Source organism: Ambystoma mexicanum, chromosome 10 (assembly GCF_040938575.1).
Source record: "Ambystoma mexicanum isolate Mex_15411 chromosome 10, UKY_AmexF1_1, whole genome shotgun sequence".
NCBI lineage: Eukaryota > Metazoa > Chordata > Amphibia > Caudata > Ambystomatidae > Ambystoma > Ambystoma mexicanum.
Window position 1 is genome coordinate 253,221,175 of NC_090932.1, and position 19,990 is coordinate 253,241,164.

At 43.1% G+C, this 19,990-nt stretch overlaps 1 protein-coding gene across 1 annotated transcript in view; it reads left to right on the forward strand.

The window, feature by feature from the left end:
* LOC138491328 (metalloproteinase inhibitor 1-like) overlaps positions 1-19,990 on the forward strand; it is a 163,961-nt gene that overhangs the window by 124,352 nt on the left and 19,619 nt on the right. The window contains exon 5 of the mRNA XM_069617787.1: positions 181-302. Coding sequence (XP_069473888.1) covers positions 181-302 — 122 coding nt within the window. The remainder of the gene's footprint in view (positions 1-180; positions 303-19,990) is intronic.

Here is a 19,990-nt window from a genome sequence, read left to right on the forward strand (position 1 = left end):
ATCCTCCACACACTACCCAAGTACATAAAGAGGTTTATCAGTTTATTTACTTTGTGAAACAGGTGAACTTATGTGTAGTGTTTTGAACATTGCAAAGGGAATTGAGGACTGCATAAAGCTTTTGAGTAATGTACAAGGTGAAGAGAAGCTGGTTTTCATGTCTGTGCTTTTTACAAACAGGTCACAGGTCAGATGGTCGCGTGGAAGTGACGCAGTGCAGCTTCATCAAACCATGGGCAGAGCTGACCCGCTGCCAGATTCAAGGGATTCTGGGTCTGTACAGTAAAGGCTGCAATTGTAACGTGAGTATCTTCGGCGCACTGTGCGGCTTAGCCAAATTCTACAAATGATATGAGAAATAAAATACTGTTGTGGGGCAGCCAACAGGAGTAAATAGACCAGACATTGGGTGGGAAGGTTAAAGTGGAAGACCAAGAGACAAGTCATGCATGCATTCTGTAGCATTAACTACACAGACCCTGCTCTCCCATAGAAGTGCGTAATAGTCTAATTTTCTGTAACACAATAAATGAAGAAAACATATGGGCCCACCAACAGAAACTTTTGGATGTTTATTTCGAAAGGCAGTTATCATCAATATATAATGGGTGTAGGGAAAGCCACCTGTATTGGATGCACCCAAACGTCCCAAACTCAAGCACCAAACATGTGTGAACTGTCACGTCACACTACAGTACCAAACCGTTTTTGGTTTTGGCACATATGTTGGCTCAAGACGCCACTCTAGGACAAAACCAATGCTACAACTAACAGAGAGACTGGAAGAGATGTTGAGTAGAAGAATGTTTGTTTTGCATGGCAACGAGTGATATGTTTACTACGGTGCCCAAGTGGCAATTTGTTATAATCTGTTGCATTCAGCCTCATTCAGCAATGGGCACTTGCTTCAGAATATAATGTGTGTCGGGAGTTCACACTTCCTTCATTTTGCCAGTGCTCTGTAAGTGCAGCGCACCTTTACGCATTCTGGCTGTATTTTGCGGGGCATCCATGAGTTAAAAAATGAAAAATGCGAGGCAGGCTTTGCTTGCCTTTCTTATTTGAGGTGGTGTACAGAGCATATCTGCCAGGGAGCCTGAGAGCCCTCAACCACCATGAGAAACGTGTAGGATAGTTCACCGCCAAGTTGCTCATCTTTTTTTATCCAAGGGTGGCATGACAGATCTGATCATTCCCTCTCTTTTTCTCTCTTCATCTCTTTCTCTTGTCTCTTCTCTGTGTGTTTCTTCATTTCTATCGTGCCTTCTCTACCCCATTCCCTCTATTGTTTTATCCCATTCCCTCTATTGTCCTTTTTTTCCTGTTCCTGCCCCTCCTCCTTCTCGCTCTCTCCTTATAATATACTGTCACCCACCTACTCTGTAACTGTATTTCTTTCATGATTTCCTCTTATCCCTCCTGCCCCGTCTTTCTCTCTCCGTTTTTCATCCTCTCATCTTTGCAAGTTCTCCAAAACAAGAGGAGCCATGTATGCCACAAGGTGAATAGTAGACTATGGGACCATTTTACATCTTATACAGCTAAGAGGCATATTTGAACACCGCATTTGAGCAGCATTTCGACATGCAATTCAACGTGCAGTGGCAGCTGGTGATTTTTATTTTTATTGGAGGGACGTTAATATTTGCCACAAATATGCAAAAGTGATCTAGCATAGTGAGGGAGCCCTAAACAACCAAAGGAGGGTTCTCTCCCTAGAAATCGTTTGGACTTATGGGTTAAAATGGAACATTCTCTGTGAAAAATTGGGAAACTGCAAAATACATAAAATCCAATAGATGCAAGTCATCAACAGTGCATAGGAACCTTTCTAAATGCATGTTCATGGTGCCTTTCCCCGCGATAAATGACAGAATAAAAAATATGTTCATGCTGGCTGTGTCCAGACAATTTCATGTTGGCTGCACAAATTCATGCCAGCCTTCCCATGTAAGAGCAAACATGTATTCGCTTTTTGTATAATGCCAGTTAAAATACCATAAGAAAGGATGTCCAAGCTTGCTCGACCAATACATATGCCAGTATACCCACGTAAGAACATATTCCTTTTGGCTTTGCCATTAAAAATGGCATGGCACAATAGGAAATCATGTCTAAACTGGCTGTACCAATGTAGGACAGTCTAGACACGTAAGAATAATGATCATGCTTGCTTTATCATAGATGCACAGTACACAATGGGTCCCTTGGAGGGAACAGTAAAGGACATGTGGTCAGACCACACAATCTTTACGGGACCCGTTAAGGGACCTTGGAGATAATAACGGGCCCGCAATTAGCGGGCCCGTTATTAACACCTTCCCATTGAGCCCTATGGGGATGGGGAATGGCTTTTGGAATGGGGACTTTCTGGGTCCGCCTAGGGCGGAATGTCCCGGTAAATCTCCCCTCCACCAGACCGGTTCCGGGCCGATTTTGGAGGCAGCCATGGCGCTAATAGCGCCGTGGCTACCACCAAACTCGGAATGAGGCCCAATGTCACGCCAAAATAAGAAATGGTTAGACTGGTTGCATCAAAATTTGAGTCTAGCCACAAAATAATCATGGTTGTTTTATCATAGATGTCCAATAACAAATGCTGCACCCTCCCTCCCCATCCTACTTCCCCCTCTGTCCCTCTCTCCATGCCAAAATCAGTGCCCCGGCCCAAAAAACACAAGTGCAAAAAAACACACATCATTCACACGCTCATCCTCATACAGCATTTGCTCACTCATTGACACACACGCTCATACATCATTCACTCACTCATTCACATGCACACCCATCATCATACACTCACTCACTACACAAGCATACATGTATACGTTCACAAATAAACTTGAAAGTTCACCTTGACCTTCTTCTTCTCGCCACCAGTGCCTCCCTGAAACCATTCCTGCCCCCACAGCATGAAGAGGAAACAGAAAGCAAAGAGTGCTTCCAGCACATGTGTGCAAGAGCTGGAGCGCTCCTTATGCACCTGCCCAGGCAGTCTGAATGTGTGAGTAAGCGCAGGAGCTTTTCCCAACGCACATTCAGAGGTGCAGTTCCCCAGCCTGCATCCCCAATGGGCTATGAAAGGCTGGGGAGGCAAAACACCTGCAGCCTTGCATGGTCCATTGAACTTGTGTGGTGAGGAACAGAAACTGTCAAATGGAAACCATGTTGCCCTTTGACAGTTTAAGCTACAGCTCCTTCATAATGGGTGCGGTACTAGTGGGTCTGCACCCCTCTCCTGTTATGGACGAGCCGCCCCTGTCAACGTGTTATTGGCAATGGCATTGTTGGAGTCTTTAATTGATAACACAGGGATTCTCAATGATGTGTTTCCCAGTCATTGCCCTGAGGGGACCTGTTACGTTTGCACCTTGGCATACACAAATTACCTCTGCGTAATTTTAATCTTTTGCACAGCAGCGTGCAAAAGGCGAGTTTATAATGGTGGCATTCTCACTTGTATTCCACCCTTTTGTACAAAGGAGTACAAGCTGCCTGTCATTTATGCATGGCAGCCAGCATTTACAATGGTCTCCTATGGAATCTGCCTGCTTTTTGCTGCTCTAAAAATCAGGCGGATTCCGTAGAAATCCACAGCATTTGCGCCAGCATGAAACAACATGCTGGTGTAAATGCTGGAATATTTATATGGGCTGGAGAAGGAGGAGGCAGAATCGCCTCATTTCTTCCATGCACATGAATGAAAATGAGGTCTAACGTAAACTGAATGTGTTAAAGTCTTACACGTGACTTTTGCGCATTACATTTAAGCTGCACCTTATTTAAAAAGAGCTCCAGTGTTTCTTTCTCCTGCATTTCTGAGTCAACGTTTTTAGCTCTCCCAGAACAATTGAAGAAATGTACATGTAAGAACCGTGGAACAGCATAAAGGACAGAATTGAGTTTGCGCTCATCCACAATATGTGAAATGATATAATATTTGTGTTGCAGATCATGTTCTTGTTGTTTTTATTTTTTTCCTAAGTGTTGTTCAATGAGAGAACCATAACATACTTTATTGTTCAGGGCTAGTCTCTCTGGGGGAGGTACATTGCTGTGGGGGTTCTATGCTAAAACTCCATTATTTAAATGCAATAGCAATACGGTCATTATAATCAGTAGTCCTCTCGCCTCTGTTTGAGAGTTCAAAGATTACCGTATCTCCACATCTTTACTGTTCCCATGGAAGGTGTGCAGAGCTTGGTGGGGCATGCATTTAAAAAGGAGGCACATCAATATTTACAAGACAACTTTCAACCTCAAAAATTGTTCTTTGAGGCTGAGAACAACTGCTTTGCCATATTTTGCATACACTTCCATTGTCCAGTTAACACAAGAATACATTCAGAGCCGTGCAATCACACGCACGGATCACTTACCCTTTCTCTCTCTACATTGCCTGCCAGCTCGCTCTCCATCTCGCCTTCTCTGTCTGCATCACCTGCTCTTTCTCTGCAGCACCAAATTCCTTTCCCCCTCTGCATCACCCTCAATCTCCCATCAATGCCCACTCTCATCATTCTCTGCTTTGTACTGCTCTCTCCTTCTCAGAATCATCCTCTCTCACTCCAGCCATCTCCTCTCTCTCTCCCATTACTCTCTTTCTCTTCCAGCCTTCCTCTGTCTATCTTTGTGTTTGACTCTCTCCCTTGTTACACCCATTGGGCCTCATCACGAGGTGGGCGGTAAGGGTTAATGGGCACCGGTAAGGAGACGCGTGCCGGTAAACCCTTACCGCCCTATTCCGAGGTCCATTAACGGGTCCCGCTATGGGCGCCTGGTTTTAGCAGGCGCCCTTAGCGGGAGCCGCTAAGGTAATAGCTATTAGCGGGCCCGTTATTAGCTCTGTCCCCATTCCCATTGAGCCCTATGGGGGCTCGAATGGGAATGGGGAACTTTTCTCGGAATGGGGATTTACCAGGTCCTACAAGCTTGGAATGACCTGGTAAGTCCCTATTTCGCCAACCCGGACCCGGAATGCGGTAAAGGGGTAGCCATGGTGCTAATAGCACCATGGCTATCGCCTACCTCGTAATGAGGCCCATTGACTTTCTCTCTCGCTCTCTCTTTCCATTGCTGTCTTTATCTTGCGCTCTCTCTTCCAGTTGTGCTATTTCTCTCCGCTTACCCCCTCTCTCATTGTCTGTCTCTCTCTCGCTCGGCATCTCCTTCCAACTCCCTCAATCTCTCTCCCTACTCTTTAATTGTCCTCTCATGCTCTCCCTAACTCTCTCTTTCTCTCTCTATCTATCTCTCTCTCTCTATATTTTTTTTCTTTCTGTCTCTATCTCGCTCTCTGCAACATATTTATGCTGCAATCACCCCCTTGCTATTTTTCTGCTCCCATCACCCGCTCTCTGCAGCCCCATCACTCTTGCTGTCCACATCACCCTTGCATGCTCTCCATTCACCGTCACTCCATTCCCCCTCTCTCCCTATCTTCTCTCCATCCCTCCATTGCCCTCCCTCTCTCTTCCTCCTGTCATTGACCTCTCTCGCTCTCCCTATCAGTCCTCTCTCCCTCTCCCTCCCTCTCTCTCTCTCACACACACACACACACACACACACCCTCCATGTAACTCCCACATTGCCTCTCTCTCTACGTTCTTTCTTACAAGCATCACATTTCCATCTCTATGCCCCATCATCAGATATTTCCAGCTCACTCCGCCTCACCAACCTTGCCCTCTCCTCACCACCCTCACTCACTCTCATCCACGCTCTCTTCATTAAACCTTTTCTCCTCCCTCCATTACAAAAAGAGTACTTGTTTATCAGCTCATAACTTTGGCGTTGTTTGACGAATGGTCACCAAAGTTTGCAGAAAGGAGCATGATGATTGGCTGTTTGAAAATATGAGGTTCGTCATAAATTTAGAAATGGTTGCCATATTGGATGGGTGGATTATTTTTTATGTTGATTATTAGACCACCTGATGGTCTACCCCCATTTTCTCAGATGGCCATTTAATGATATATCTTAAATCCATCATTAGTCACTGGCGATAAGAGACACACTTCTTGTAAGAACAGAATACCATTTGACTTAGGTCAGAACACAACCTCTGATTAGATAATAAGTGGTAATGTCTCCTCACCTTCCATGAGATGAGAGAAAGATCTTATTTCCAGTTTTTGGGTTAAGGAGCCACCCCACGTATTTGCAAATTGACAATTTTCCACTGATAACATATTTGGGAGACACCTCTAGTCATCTGACCCATTCTTAGCCGGGGACAGTGGAAGAGAGAATTGTACTACTCCTTTTGAGGAGAAGGATTCCTGACATCTAATTTGAAGATTACCTTGCTCTAAATAACACTTGTTATTTGAAATATTACCTAAGATCTTTTTAACCTGATGTGCTTCATAGCCATTAAATGTTTCTCAATTTTATCCTGTTTGCCCTAATACATTTCCCTCTTTCACTAACATTTTAAATGCAATGTTAAATGCATTGTAATGGTGATTATGCCTGTGATATTGGGGTCTATAAAGTGAACCAGTTCAATATCTCTAAAGGTGATCAATCTGTTCAGGTCAATCAATAAGTGCACAAGAACACCCATCTTTATTCAAACATGAATCGACTGAGAAAACACACAAAAAATTCTCAATGTTACAATGTTAAGCACAAGATTTTAAGTCCAAAATACATCACACATGTCATCATAGTTAGTGATAAGAAAATATCTTCTAACATTGATTAAGAGAATATAGTACCTGTACATCGTATACGTAATTGATACTACTACTGGGTATTCTTTAACTGATGGCTCCTTCTAAGGTCAGCCTACTAAAAGTGTGTACACTCTATCCTGCTACCTTGTTGGTTGGCACCATGCTCTTGTGGCCAACTACATGGACACATTCCTAATTGGTCAGTAGTTTGCTCAACCAACATCGGACACTTTAATGGGATGCCAGGATGTGTGGTGGGTAAGGAGAAATGGGCAGAGGACTGTAATTCACTTTAGAGAAGTCACCTCCCTTTGTATTATCAGGCATGTGACTTTTATCTGCCAATTTGCTTGTGACCTTCACACTGCCCCTGGTTCTGGTTGCACCACAGAAAAAGCAGGTGCACTGTCTAGGCGAGCAAGGAATACATGGTAATATTTCTGATCACATGGTAGCGGACCATTACTTCAGACCTCATTTTAATCTATTTATTGAGTTTTCCACTATTTAACCCGTATTTGATGCTCTGTCTATTAATTCATGAAACACTGCTTGGCACAGTAACTTCTTTCACCTGGAGATCAAAAGCTATTTATATTGTGTCACTGCTACCAATAGAAACTAATTAACTTTTAGAGTTGCATGCTGTGCACTTCTAGGAAATGTTATCTAGTGGTTTCGATTCCCTGTTTGGGCCCCCTGTTTTATAACCTTGATGGCCGAGCGTCTGTCTGAATATTGCATGACTTGGGACTGTGTGTGAAATGCAGTTTCCATGTCAGGATTCAGTATTTCAAAATTACGGACTTTCACAGTTCTATCTGAAATGGTGGTGCATTGGTTCACTCTCCAGCATGTTAATGTTCTTTGAGCCTAGTGTATGTTCTTCATGTCTTATGCATTGTAGGCCACCCTATTTTTAGTCGCTGCCCATACTTCCGTCTACTTCTACATATATTCATTCATATACTACTTTGTGTTACCCTATCTGGGTCTGCTCCAAACATTTTAAGCCTGCAGGTGCTCTTTACTTTTGGTTCCTATGTTGTGTGGTGCAACCTATTCTACTCTTTATGGCTGCTGCATTGTCCCTAATGTTTAAACAAATTGTTTACAGGTCACTTGTAATTTTTGTCAAGTTATATGCTTGTTCACCTCTGTGAACATCGGGTGGTGGGCCACCCCTGGTGTTGATTTTATCTGAATCATGGCAAGTCATAACCTGGGAATTTCAAAGAATAGGGTTAGACTGATTGGGGGCAATTTGTTTGGCACTTTTTAGCATAAATTCAAGGAGAAGTCACTTGTTATCTTTTGTTGTTCCTACTTGATACCTTTGATCCACTTTTCTGCTAACATTAATTAAGTGATGTTGACTAGATTCATCCTTTTAGGAATTTTCCGCAGGCAGTGTTGTAGGCGTGGTAAAGGTTGACACATTATCTGCTTGAGTCTGAATAGTTGATAGGTTTATTGGTGTATAGTGATAATGTAGAAAGACAAAATGTAGAAAGTCAAAATGTTGAAAAAAAAATGTCGAAAAAAAAAATGTCGAATTTTATTTTATGACGTTTTTTATTTGAAATGGGGGGGTTCCACCCCAACCCCCCCCTTTTTTTTTACCTATCTTTTTTATTCCCGGACCCCAAAATAAATATATAATTAAAAAAAGGGAATTCGACATTTTTTTTTTCCACATTTTTTTTCGACATTATTGTCATTCTACATTTTATTTTCGACATTTTGACTGACCACCAGGTTTATTAGGTTCTCATTTTTACCAATTGCCATAATCAATTCATTTACTATTTCCTCTGAAGTACCAGGCAGGTCAACTTCAGCGTTACTATGGCTGGGGAGGGTTTTCTTTTTGGAATTTAGTTAATTTCCTCTGCGAATAGGACCATCTTCAAGATTCTTCTGACTATGGGCCTCATTACGAGGTAGGCATCCCTTACTGCATTCTGGGTCCAGGTTGGCGAAATAGGGACTTACCGGGTCATTCCAACCTTGGAGGACCCGGTAAGTCCCCATTCCGAGAACCATTTCCCATTCCCATTGGAGCCCCCATAGGGCTCAATGGGAATGGGGATGGAGCTAACAGGGGACCCGCTAAGGAACCTCGGAATAGGGCGGTAAGGGTTTACCGGCACCGGTCTCCTTACTGGTGCCCGTTAACCCTTACCGCCCACCTTGTAATGAGGCCCTATAAGTTGGCGACCCTTCTTATTGTAGTTGTTCTAGTAAGAATAAATTATATTCTCCTTCCATTAAGTTTAGAGCTCTCAGGAATCAATTGCAATTAAAATAAACAAGATTAACTAACTGTGGAGAGACCCAAATGTGTCAATTTCTGTGCATACTTTGGACACATTTATGGACCCACATTTGAATGGTTCTGTGTCTCACTTCATGGCACAAAACCATGGAAGTTCTTGAAATAATAAAGGACATGTTTGTGAAATAGCTCATCTAAGGTGGATAAGAGTCAGGAATAATAGCAATATTTTGACAATAGTGAAAGTGATATCATTAATATATAGGTGTTGTTGGTGTATGCAACATGGTTGATTTGATTTGACTCAGGGTTTGTGGAGAACTAAATTACCCAAAGGTCTCTTGGCACAAAGATTGAGAGTGTCTATTGGAAAGATGGTTTTCTAATGGATGGAGTTCCAGCGACAGGGCCCACTGGTAGCTTCCACTGAAGAGAATAGGTCATGATGGTAGATGATGATGCAGTTCATCTCTAAGATACTGGGGGGCATTAATATAATGCACTTTTTATATGATACAAAGGGTCTCTTCATGGGGTGGGCTGTATCCCGGCTGTAATGCCACCGACTGTAATAGCCTTAGCACCGACCGGTCCGGCGGTATTCCCACCGGATCACGGGTTGGGCGTTAATGGTACATCCCCATTCCTGATTGGGTCAATTGGATCCAATGGGGCATTTTTGATGCTAATACTGTGGGCTAATACAGCCAGCTGTAATGCCGCCGAAAACAGGGATTTTCACCTCCAGAAAAAAGCTAGAGGTAAAACAGCCATTTAGCACCCAACTCGTGATGGGGCCAGCCCTTAAATGCGGCGGTACTAACGTTACTGCCACTTTTAAGGGCTACACTCCAACTCATGATGAGGCCCAAAGATTCTTAAACAGTATCTCTTTCATACCTGGAGCCAATGCAGCTTACTAAGAATGGGAGGAGCATTCCCCCTGCACCCTGCTGCCAGTTTGGAGTCTAGTGCTGGGTTTCAAATGACCTGTAAGCGATTGAGCAAGTAACCTGGTAAACCAAAAAACAGAACACAGTCCTAACCTGGTCTGCATGATATTTTGTATGCAGTATGCGTAGATGGTAAAAGCTGCACTGAGGTATCAAAGAAAGAGAGCTATATAGTTTCAAGACAGGTTATGGACACTTGCCATTCCAACTTTTGTGTTCATTTCTCTGGGCAGAATGGGGGTTGGGAGCATGGTTGGACCGGTACTGTTAATAATGGTGCTGGTGCAATCATGAGTTCTGCTCGCAGGTGCCGGTCTGCACGCCTGGTCAAACCAGGCGTGCAGTCCGGCACCCGCGAGTAGAACTCGTAATGTGGTGGAGAGGTAACAACTGCGCCGGTAGCACTACTGGCACCGTTGTTGTCTTTCCGCCACACTCATAATGAGGGCCATTGTCTGACTTAGCTGACATGGCATATTCTACTTTCGCATTCAGGTGCAAGAGCTTTTTCAAGCATTCATACAATCACCACAACTTTGCTGGTGCTTTCTAAATATACACCAATGCTCCATCCACCAGTATGTTAGACTATACCGCAGTGATAATCCATAATAAGGCTGAAACATGTGTGCAGTTGCCTGCATACCTAAGAGCTGTCTGTGTTTGGTTGATAATGCTACATATAAAATAGTTCCCTCTGTCTCACTGTTTCCTGTTCAGATATGGTGTTAGTCAGTATTAGGTGCTCTGGCTTGCACACCTCTTCATCCCCACCCAATAGGTAGATACTGGTGACCATGTGTGCTCTGTTTTGAACCTGCCCTGTCCATCATGTACCTGTGACTGTGTTCCAGTTCACTGTTCCGCAAAAAAACATGAAGCCCCTATTATGTATTTATTATTGGTCCTTTATATCTCACTTAATGCCATGTTGCTCCAACCTTTATGTGTAGGACCAGGGATTGAGTCTGTGTTGCATGTGCTTGTCTTGTTCCCATGGAGAGCATGGTGCCCCTGATCTATCCTTGCTTCCTTAGGTCTGCCATTTTGCTAGGCATACACTCATGTGTAATGCTACTTTCGACTCACTCCTTTGCCTGTCTTGTATCCCCATGCCCTTAGGAATTCACTGCTACTTTGGATTTACCTTGGAACCTTTTCAGCTGCAACAGTAAGGACATTGTCCAAAAAGTCATATTATTCCCACTTGATTGCAGCGCTACACCAGAGGTCATTCCTCACAACAATCTCCTTCACAAGCTGGAAAAGGACATGGGCACAGAAGGCCTCCCATCAGGTGGTGCAATATGGGTCACTCACAAATATCGAACTGACATGCCCAAATGCATCACTGGATGGGCCACTTAATGCCCTATTTCAAGTACGATACAAGCAATGTTATCTGGCACCAAACCTTTCAGCTATGAGAATATCTGCATTCGGAATGCCAGAAAACGAGGACAGAAAAAATAATGTCAGATAACCAGGTACCCGGGAATGCTGCTCTATTTATTGGCTCCTGGATGTTGGGTTCCCCAGAACTTCAAACTTTGTTACCAAGTATTTTATCATCAGGAATGCTACTTTTAATATCTGTGACAAGTGCTGACAGATAGAGGGGCCCAGATAATAAAGTGCCAGATAATAAAGCTCAGAACATAAAAGGCATTGCATCGAAGGTCCCTTCTTCAGTTGCTTTACAGTTTCTTCTATTCATGGGCGCACATCCGAGCAGAAAGGTTGCTGCCTTACCTGGTACTCAACATATCCCCACCTTCTGTTCTCATTTGAACTGTGCAACCAAACAGGTTTGGCAGGAGCTTGGCCTCTTATGGGGAATCGCATTGTTGTTGTTCATTTTCCAGTGGACAGCACTGCTGTCTGAAGTGCCCCCCCATTTCCTCCTGTGGAACATGGAGTAATATGATCTTCCAGATGTGTAATCTTTAGTGAGTCTGTGGGCCTCATTACACGGACGGCGGTGGACCAAGGTGCTATTAGCCTTGGTCCATGCCAGTAAAATACCGGCACCGCCTTGGAGGAAAGGGGAATTAATTCCCCCTTCCCCCATTGCCCTTCCCCATTCCCATTTTTGCCCCATAGGGCATAATGGGAATGGGGAAGGTGCTAATTACGGCACCGCAAATTGCGGTACCGTAATTAGCTCCATGGTCCCTTTGCGGGTTGGTTTTTAATGCCTGCAAAAAGCAGGCGTTAAAGTCTCCAACCCGCAAAGGGACCTGGTAGTAAGGCGGTAAGGGTTAACGGTCACCGGTACCATTAATGGTGACCGTTAACCCTTACCGCCGTCCGTGTAATGAGGCCCTGTGTGTGCTTGTTTGAATACGTATGTGATTGTTTTCAGTAAGCATTATAAAAATATGTGTGTAGGTGTGTGTTTCTCTTATTTTTGCTTAAGTGGTTGGAAACATGTGTAAATCTTAACATTTGGGAGAGGGATGTGTTTATCTGTCTGACATAAACACATACACATGATTCTACCCATCCCAAAATGCACACAATTCACAGAGGAGCTCTGTCTGACAGTCTGCCAACAATCTGATGATGAAATTGTTGTAATCTTTGAGAATTTGTGCGTTTTAGTTAATTTGCATATATTGTTTTCATTTTAATTCTGTTGTTTTGTTATACTCTAACCTCGTAGCTCTTTATTTCAAGTTACAAGTCTTGATACGGTTTGTATTCTTTTTGTTTTCCAGTTTCCTACTTAATTTTCCTCTGTCTTGTTTTTTAATTAATGTTCTAATGTTTACAATTGTTTTTAACAGATGAAATTGTACTGGAGCCTATAGTAAGCCATGCCACGTTTCTCGCTTTTTCAATGCATCTGTTCTAGGTCTCGCAAAAATGCACCAAATAATTGCTGCCAACCATCAACGCCCTGCTGGAGGCGCACTGAATAACAATTCTTTCACATTCAATAGAGCCTCGACCCTTGTTCCCTCTCAAGCGCAATTTTTGCACAAATCTTTACTGAAAACATTGTTCAGTGGACTCACTTCAATTGTTTTGCCAATTGCTATGCATATCATTATACCCGTTCTTCGAATACTGGCGAAAAGCCACACATGTGGAAATCGCCTGCCAAAGCGAGGCCACTCCCGGCAGATGGTTTTATGCTCTTCCCACCGACCATGTCTGATAATCTGGATGTTGTGCTATAGATCTGCGTTATAGAATAGAAAGTATGGTTCTTCAAGTTGTAGGCTGGAATATTTTCCAGATCGTGAGCAATAAATGCACGATTAGTTTAGTTGGCACTTGCACGTTCAACTTTTTTGTCTATTTCTCTGCATTATTCATTCATTCATTTTCCTTCGATTTGTCGTTTGTTATAGCGCCTTTCACAATATTTATGGTGCCAATGCACTTTTGGTTGAACGTCCTCGGAGGGACCGCAGTCCAAAAGCTATTATGCGTATGTGCGTTTAAGCCATTAATGTTTTGCGAGGGTGGCCAAGACCCTGGTAGCCACCCATGTATAATTGTAGTGTGCATGGGCACAGTAGATACATACTAAGGATTAGAGGGGTGGTTGTGTTTAAGGTGATAAAGATTTATGTGGGAAGCTACAGTTCAAATTTGTTGCTTCATCCTTATGGCAGAGCTGATGTGCTATAGTGCTTGTGTTGTATGTGTGTGCAGGGTGTTTGGATGTGGAGTGGAGCTGTGTCTTCCACTAATTATGAAGGTGTGGTGTGCGAGGGGAGAAAAGGGTTAACTGTACAAACAATGACTAATTCCTGGGTTCAATCTATGTGCAAGGAGCATCGCTGTCTCTCACAGGTGATTTAAGTGCTTGATGAATGCATAATATTCTCCTTCTGAGTTGTTCTTAGAGAGAGAGAGAGAGAGACAGAGAGAGAGAGAGAGAGAGAGAGAGAGGGAGAGAGAGACTGCCAACCCTAGTTCATTCTAGTGCGAAAACATGGACCCCATTTCCTTATTACGTGCGGCAGCCTGGCCAGTCATCCTATGCTTAAGAGTTACCTGCCATGTCAACCATGAGCAAGGGGTCATATTTGCCCAATTGTCCTCCCATGGCATGCTCATTGTGATTTTCCAAGGTGCAGTTTAAGTGCAAATTATTACCACCCTCCAAACCCATATGGGTGCAATGCCTGGACCACCATTAGAGTTTTTTCCCTATGTAAGTTGCTGGAGTGAATATCTGAGTCTTTCATGTGTGCTTGGTGGTCCACTAGGAGGTTACATTTATTTAATTTATTTATTTACGTGTTTTTAATGTGCCGAAAGCCTGCAGGCATCAGGGCACAGTAACATATAACCAGGAGACAGACTTAGACACAAAGAATTCTGGGACACTTCAATCTGTGTGGAATTTACTTAAAAATGTGTGTCTTGAGATGCTTCCCACTTTTAATATCTGTGACAAGTGCTGACAGATAGAGAGACCCAGATAATAAATCTCAAAATGTCTAAGGCTTTGGATCGAGTGTCCCTTCTTCAGTTCCTCCAAGCCAGGCCAGTGCAGCCTTGGAGCATCCTGCCGTTTTCTCCAGGACCTGCTGTAGTAATTGGCTGTCCACCAGATCAAATGCTGCACTTAGATCCAGCAGCATCAACATCCCTGTCTTGCCCTTACCTAGTATAGATAGCATACATGACTGCAGATCGAGCATCGTGGTCTCCGTGCTGTGTGCTGCACGAAAACCCGATTTCTGCTCATGCAAAATGTTGTTGATTTCAACATATAGTTGAAGTTGGTTTGTTGCTATTTTATCCATGATTTTCAGGATAAAGTTGGTGTTAGTTATTGGACACAGGATACCAGGGTCCTTAGGATCTAAGCCTGGTATCCAGGGGCCTGATGGTAATTTTCTTGATGCTTTGGGGGACCATGCCATCTTGGAATGAGACATGAATCATTTTTGTTAAAACTGGGGTGAACAGTTCCTTATTTTCCAGGATAATTTTTGGGGGGATTACATTTTCTGCGCACGAAGAGGGTTTCAACGCTTTAATAATTTCTTCTTCTGAGATGGGTTGGAAGTTAAAGATTACTGAATCTTTCTACTGTCGTTCGACCGCTATGGGCAAGCAGATCTCCTTAGAGGCCTCTCTAGCCGAGATAATATACTCTCTGGCTTTCTGTATTTTCTCAGAGAATGCCCTTTGCACCAATTCACAGTCCTCCTCGAATGGAACATGTGGGGGGACAATGCTTTGGGTTTTTCTACCGAGTTGAGAATATCAAAGAGTTTGCTTGTCGAATTTGGTGCAGCTTCTATCAGCTCGTTATAATAATTCACTTTGGCCTCTCTAATACTTATTCTATATTTTGTGTTTGCTCGAATCCAACATTCTTTATTGTGTGTCGACAGATATTTTTGCCAGATCCTTTCCAATCTTCTTTTCTCAGTCTTAAGCTTACAAAGCTTACTATGGAACCAGATGTGATGGTTGTTATTCTTCCTAACCATTTTCGATTTGAGGGGTGCATGTTGCTCCACCACTTCTTCTATTTGGTTGGTATATAGCTTCAGCATTTTGTCACATTAGTCACCAATTTTAAAGTTTTCAGCAATCTTTATTAGGCACGGTTCCAGCTGATCTGGGCCTAAGCCTTTAAAGTTTCTACCTAGTACCTTCATATGGGGGCTGTGGGTTGGTTTTGGTGGGTTCCGCAGGTGTACTTCGAAGCTGATGGTAAAATTTTGCGTAACAACCCAGTCTAACTGGTTTCCTTTTGCCGTTGTGAGATCGCTATTTTGGACTGTGAAATCAATATTTTTCATAGTTTTCTCCAGAAGGATTGCCTCTTTATCCAAAGGGTTTCCACGCCACCTATTGAAATCCCTGACCAATACTGTTGCAGCGTTGGTTGATTTCAAATTGTTTAACTGTAGTGTAATTTCACTACAGAAGTCTGAAACAAGGGAAGGAGGCCTATAAATCACGATAAAGTTGATGCATTCTTTGGGGTGGGGGTGAATTTAAGATGGACGGATTCACAACCCGTACACCCCAGTGTTGCCTTAAACAAACTGATTGATTCTCCTGCTATAATGGCAACTCCCCCACCGGCACCACTGTCTCTGTTCTGATGATATATTATGTACCCTTCTGGGACGGCTTTGTCACAGGCTGGACCCATGGGGTCCTTAAGCCATGTCTCTGTTAACAGTAACATATCCAACTCTTCCTCTAAAATAAGGTCATGTATATTTGCAGCATGCTTACTAGGAGACTGTGTATTCAAAAGGCATAGTTTTATAACCTTTGGAAAATGCTGTTTACTCAGACCCTCTACTGAGGTGTTCATGTTTACCCTGGGACCCACGTGCTTTACTGCTATGTGAGTTTGTGGGGTAAGCCCCTCCACTTCTATATTGTTTACAGCTGTTGGGTGTGCCCAAGGGATCCTAGCTGTGCTCCCAGTCATATCCTCAACCGTAACTACCCTGGAAGGCACTGCTTTCCCCCTACTTATGAGTAGTTCTGGCTTAGGTGATACTGAAAGGAGGGATTGTAAGAGGATTCAATTCAACACTACAGCTAAGTCAACGCCTAGTCTATAATACTGAATGAAAACCCTTATTGATATATCTTTAGGTCCAGTTCATGCGTTCTGGATGACTACCCCTATATAACACCCCTCTCTTGGAATCCCCCTGACCCCACTGAGCCAAGAAGTAGTTCTGTTTTGCAAGTTAAAAGGTTTATTTGATAATTTAAACAATAGGTATATATATCCCACTTTATAATAAATTAATAATTGAATATCACCCTTAATCTGATATGATAAAGATTAACAATGGAGAATCTGGCACTAGCACACTTCTTTATAATCACTAATGAGTTGACATGAAATGGATAAGATAGCACACTGGTAAATAGGAACAAAAGTATAATGTGGTAGAGGATGCTTTATGTAAGCTCAGGTGGATGCAATATTCAATGAATGCAGTACAGAAAATACTCAATATGATTTCAACCAAACAATGTAATCACTTTTCTCTGGCTATTCACTCCCCCGCTCTTTATGCAATGCAAGGAAATGGGAGGAAAGCACACAGTTCTCAGAAATGCAATCAATGTAATCAGTTCAATCCAGCAAGCTTAGACAACAGAAAACAGATAGGAGTTTTGAAAACACAAGCCCAAATTGCTTTGATATGTGCTGGCAATGAATTAAAAAAATATGCTAAACGCTTTTAATTCCCTTACAGAGGTTCAGGGTGAGTGGTATCTAGTTAATATTAGTCCAGGCTCACACTAGCAATGATGCAGGAATAGTTAGCAGGTCAAACGAATTTCTGGCAAATGGAAAGCAAACAGCAGCAGTTTTTACATGTGAAGAAATTGCAAATCGCGGTAAAATTTGCGGATGCGTGTTCCGCGATTGCGGTAAAACTATAAGGGGTAGGAATGCGGTTCTTGGTGCGATTCAAAGCTACGATTCTAAGCTATCAGAGGAAAGTTACTGCAAGTCTCTAGCCCAAACGGTCGCGGAGATATGAGCGATTTAATAAAGGTCGTTTTTGGGTTTGCAAATTTCAAAAGCTCAAAATGACAAGTGCAGCTTGCAACTAGAAATGACAGGTGACAGCTAGGAGGCAGTTCTACTTAGGTTAAATAGATTGAATTAGATGAATTTAAACTAAGAGATTGGTTCTACACAGTTCTGCTGGGTACTCACACTATATTCTTGAATTAAATGGGCCTCATCACGGATCTGGTCAGGGTTTTAGACTGGGCTCTGGTCACTCTCTCTGCTGGTCTGGGTCTCTCTGGTCTGGTCTCTTAGTTCTGGATAGATTGAAGTCTCTAGTTTGGCTTTCTGGAGGTTGATGGAGGTAAGTATGGATTTTTCCGGCAGAGCGTCCCGCTGCAGATGGAATTTGAAGGTCTCTATCTGTCCTGTCTGTCTGCTTTTATGTGTTTAGAATGTGGGTGTGTTCTAGCATCACTGACCCTACCTCTCTCTCAGCTTCTAATTGGTCAAACTTCCATTTATCATTTGATTGGGGAATGAACTGTGAGTCAGAGTGATGTCATCCATTGATGATCTCTTGAAGAACCTCCCTTATCATCTGTGCACCCAAATCTATATATGATCAAAATACATACTTCAGAGTTACACAGTTGTTTGAAATTACATACCCATGTCACCTATCACATGAGGTATACTCTGTCCCAAATCTGCTGTTTCTAGGAGCTTGCATTCACAAATGGCAACTTCTAGCACTTTTTAATGTGCTAAACAACATTGGATCTTCATTAAATTTTATACAACTGTTCCTCACATATCTACCCACATACCAATGCATTTTCGTTTGTCTAGCTGAAACAGGGAGTCTGTAATATTAATAAACAATGGGGTTTTGCCCCAGAACATCACACAAATTCGAGTTTAGTCTTGAATTAAAGGTACATTTTTTAAATTAAAGCTCTCAAAGTTATACATTTCTGTCATTTGATTACAAAGAGTTATCAGTGTTTTTGTAAAATATATATTTTCCTTTCAATTCAGTCCTCAGAGTGTTGAGGTCCGCCTCCAAGACTTGGGTGGGTCAGTCCTCTGGGCAGGCAGGGCTTTGTTGACATTAACAGTCAAAATCAACATATTCCTTTCAGAGGAAAGGGGCCATTGTGTGGTCTCTGGGAAGCTCCCAGCCAGTCTGCCTTCTATCAATCAAGAGGTCATGTGAGATTCTAACTCCTAGTGTGAAGCTCTTGAGGTGAGAGGGTTTCCCAGGCTTCAGGCCTCTGGGAACAGCATGTGGCTAATTTTTAATTAAAATGCAGCCTTTGAAGTCAGCTAAGTCAAATCCCTTTGTCAGCTACTGCACTCAGTTCTCCTGTCAGAGTTTAGACCGCCAGCGCCCCCTTGAGGATTTTGTTGGTACTGCATGCAATTTTGGGATTTTCTTGGATTAATGCATTCTAAACAGGAATGGTTCTTACATGGTAGTAAATCCTTGCTTAACATTGTTTTGATGGGGCTCCTTACAGTAAGATGGTTATGTGGAACCCCACAAAAAGGGTTGAATCTTTAAAGTGGTCCAATGAGTCACGATTTCAGCAACTTTTTGACATCAGTAACAGTGGATTTTGTTAACAAAGACCTTTCTTTACACTGGTGGGTGGCAAGTTAGGTAACCATTTTGGTGTGCGCACAACTGCGCAGCTCTCCTGGATTCTGGGATGAAATGATGGGCGGCGACAGCGCATCCCCATCTTTACGCACTCCAATGATTTATTTTTGTTCTGGGGTAAAATGATGGGCAGCGACAGCTTAATCCCCACATTCACCCCGTCTAATGATTCCACATGGGTCAAAACCCTCCACAAACCCCCCCGCCCGACTGCGCTTTGACTTGAGTCGAGGGGGAGTCGGTTGCAAGTGAGGTTTTGAACCCTGGCGCTGGTATGTCCACATTATCTTCTTCCAATTCTGTAGATGGCACAGTTCAGCATCTTTTCCTCTCCATCCGGTCAGATCGATCAGTTCTCCTCGCCGGTCCTGATGGGAAGATTGGGCGGTACCCCGGGCCCGTTGCGTCTCTGCTCCCGGTCTCCGGATCGTCCTCCTTGGCCCGTCTCCAGGTCTTCTTTCTCCTAGGACGACAAAGGAAGAGCGGCAATACCTACTCATAGACGTTTTTCCACCACTGTTGAGATAGTGGGGCAGCATATGCATTTCATCATAACGAAACATTACATTCTTATTTTGAAAAAAAAACAGTATAACTAAGAGACAGTTTCATGCAAATCACAGTATGTTAGAGACTAGATGTTGTACGTTTTATGATTGGAACTGAATTAGTCTGATACAGTACCCGATAGGATTCCAGAGGATTCCTCCAGTTGTTGCAGAGTGTGCCTGGGATGGCAACACTTCAACTGGTTTATGTGTACCCACTTGTCTTCCCCCTCTGCCGAACCGCCTTTGGGGATGCGGATCTTGTAGGCCACAGGGGAGATCTTATCGACGATCTCAAAGGGTCCCTTCCATGTAGGCAAAAATTTTCGCTGCTTGGCCTGGTTCCTCTGGAAGTTGTATAGATAGACCCGGTCTCCCACCTGATATT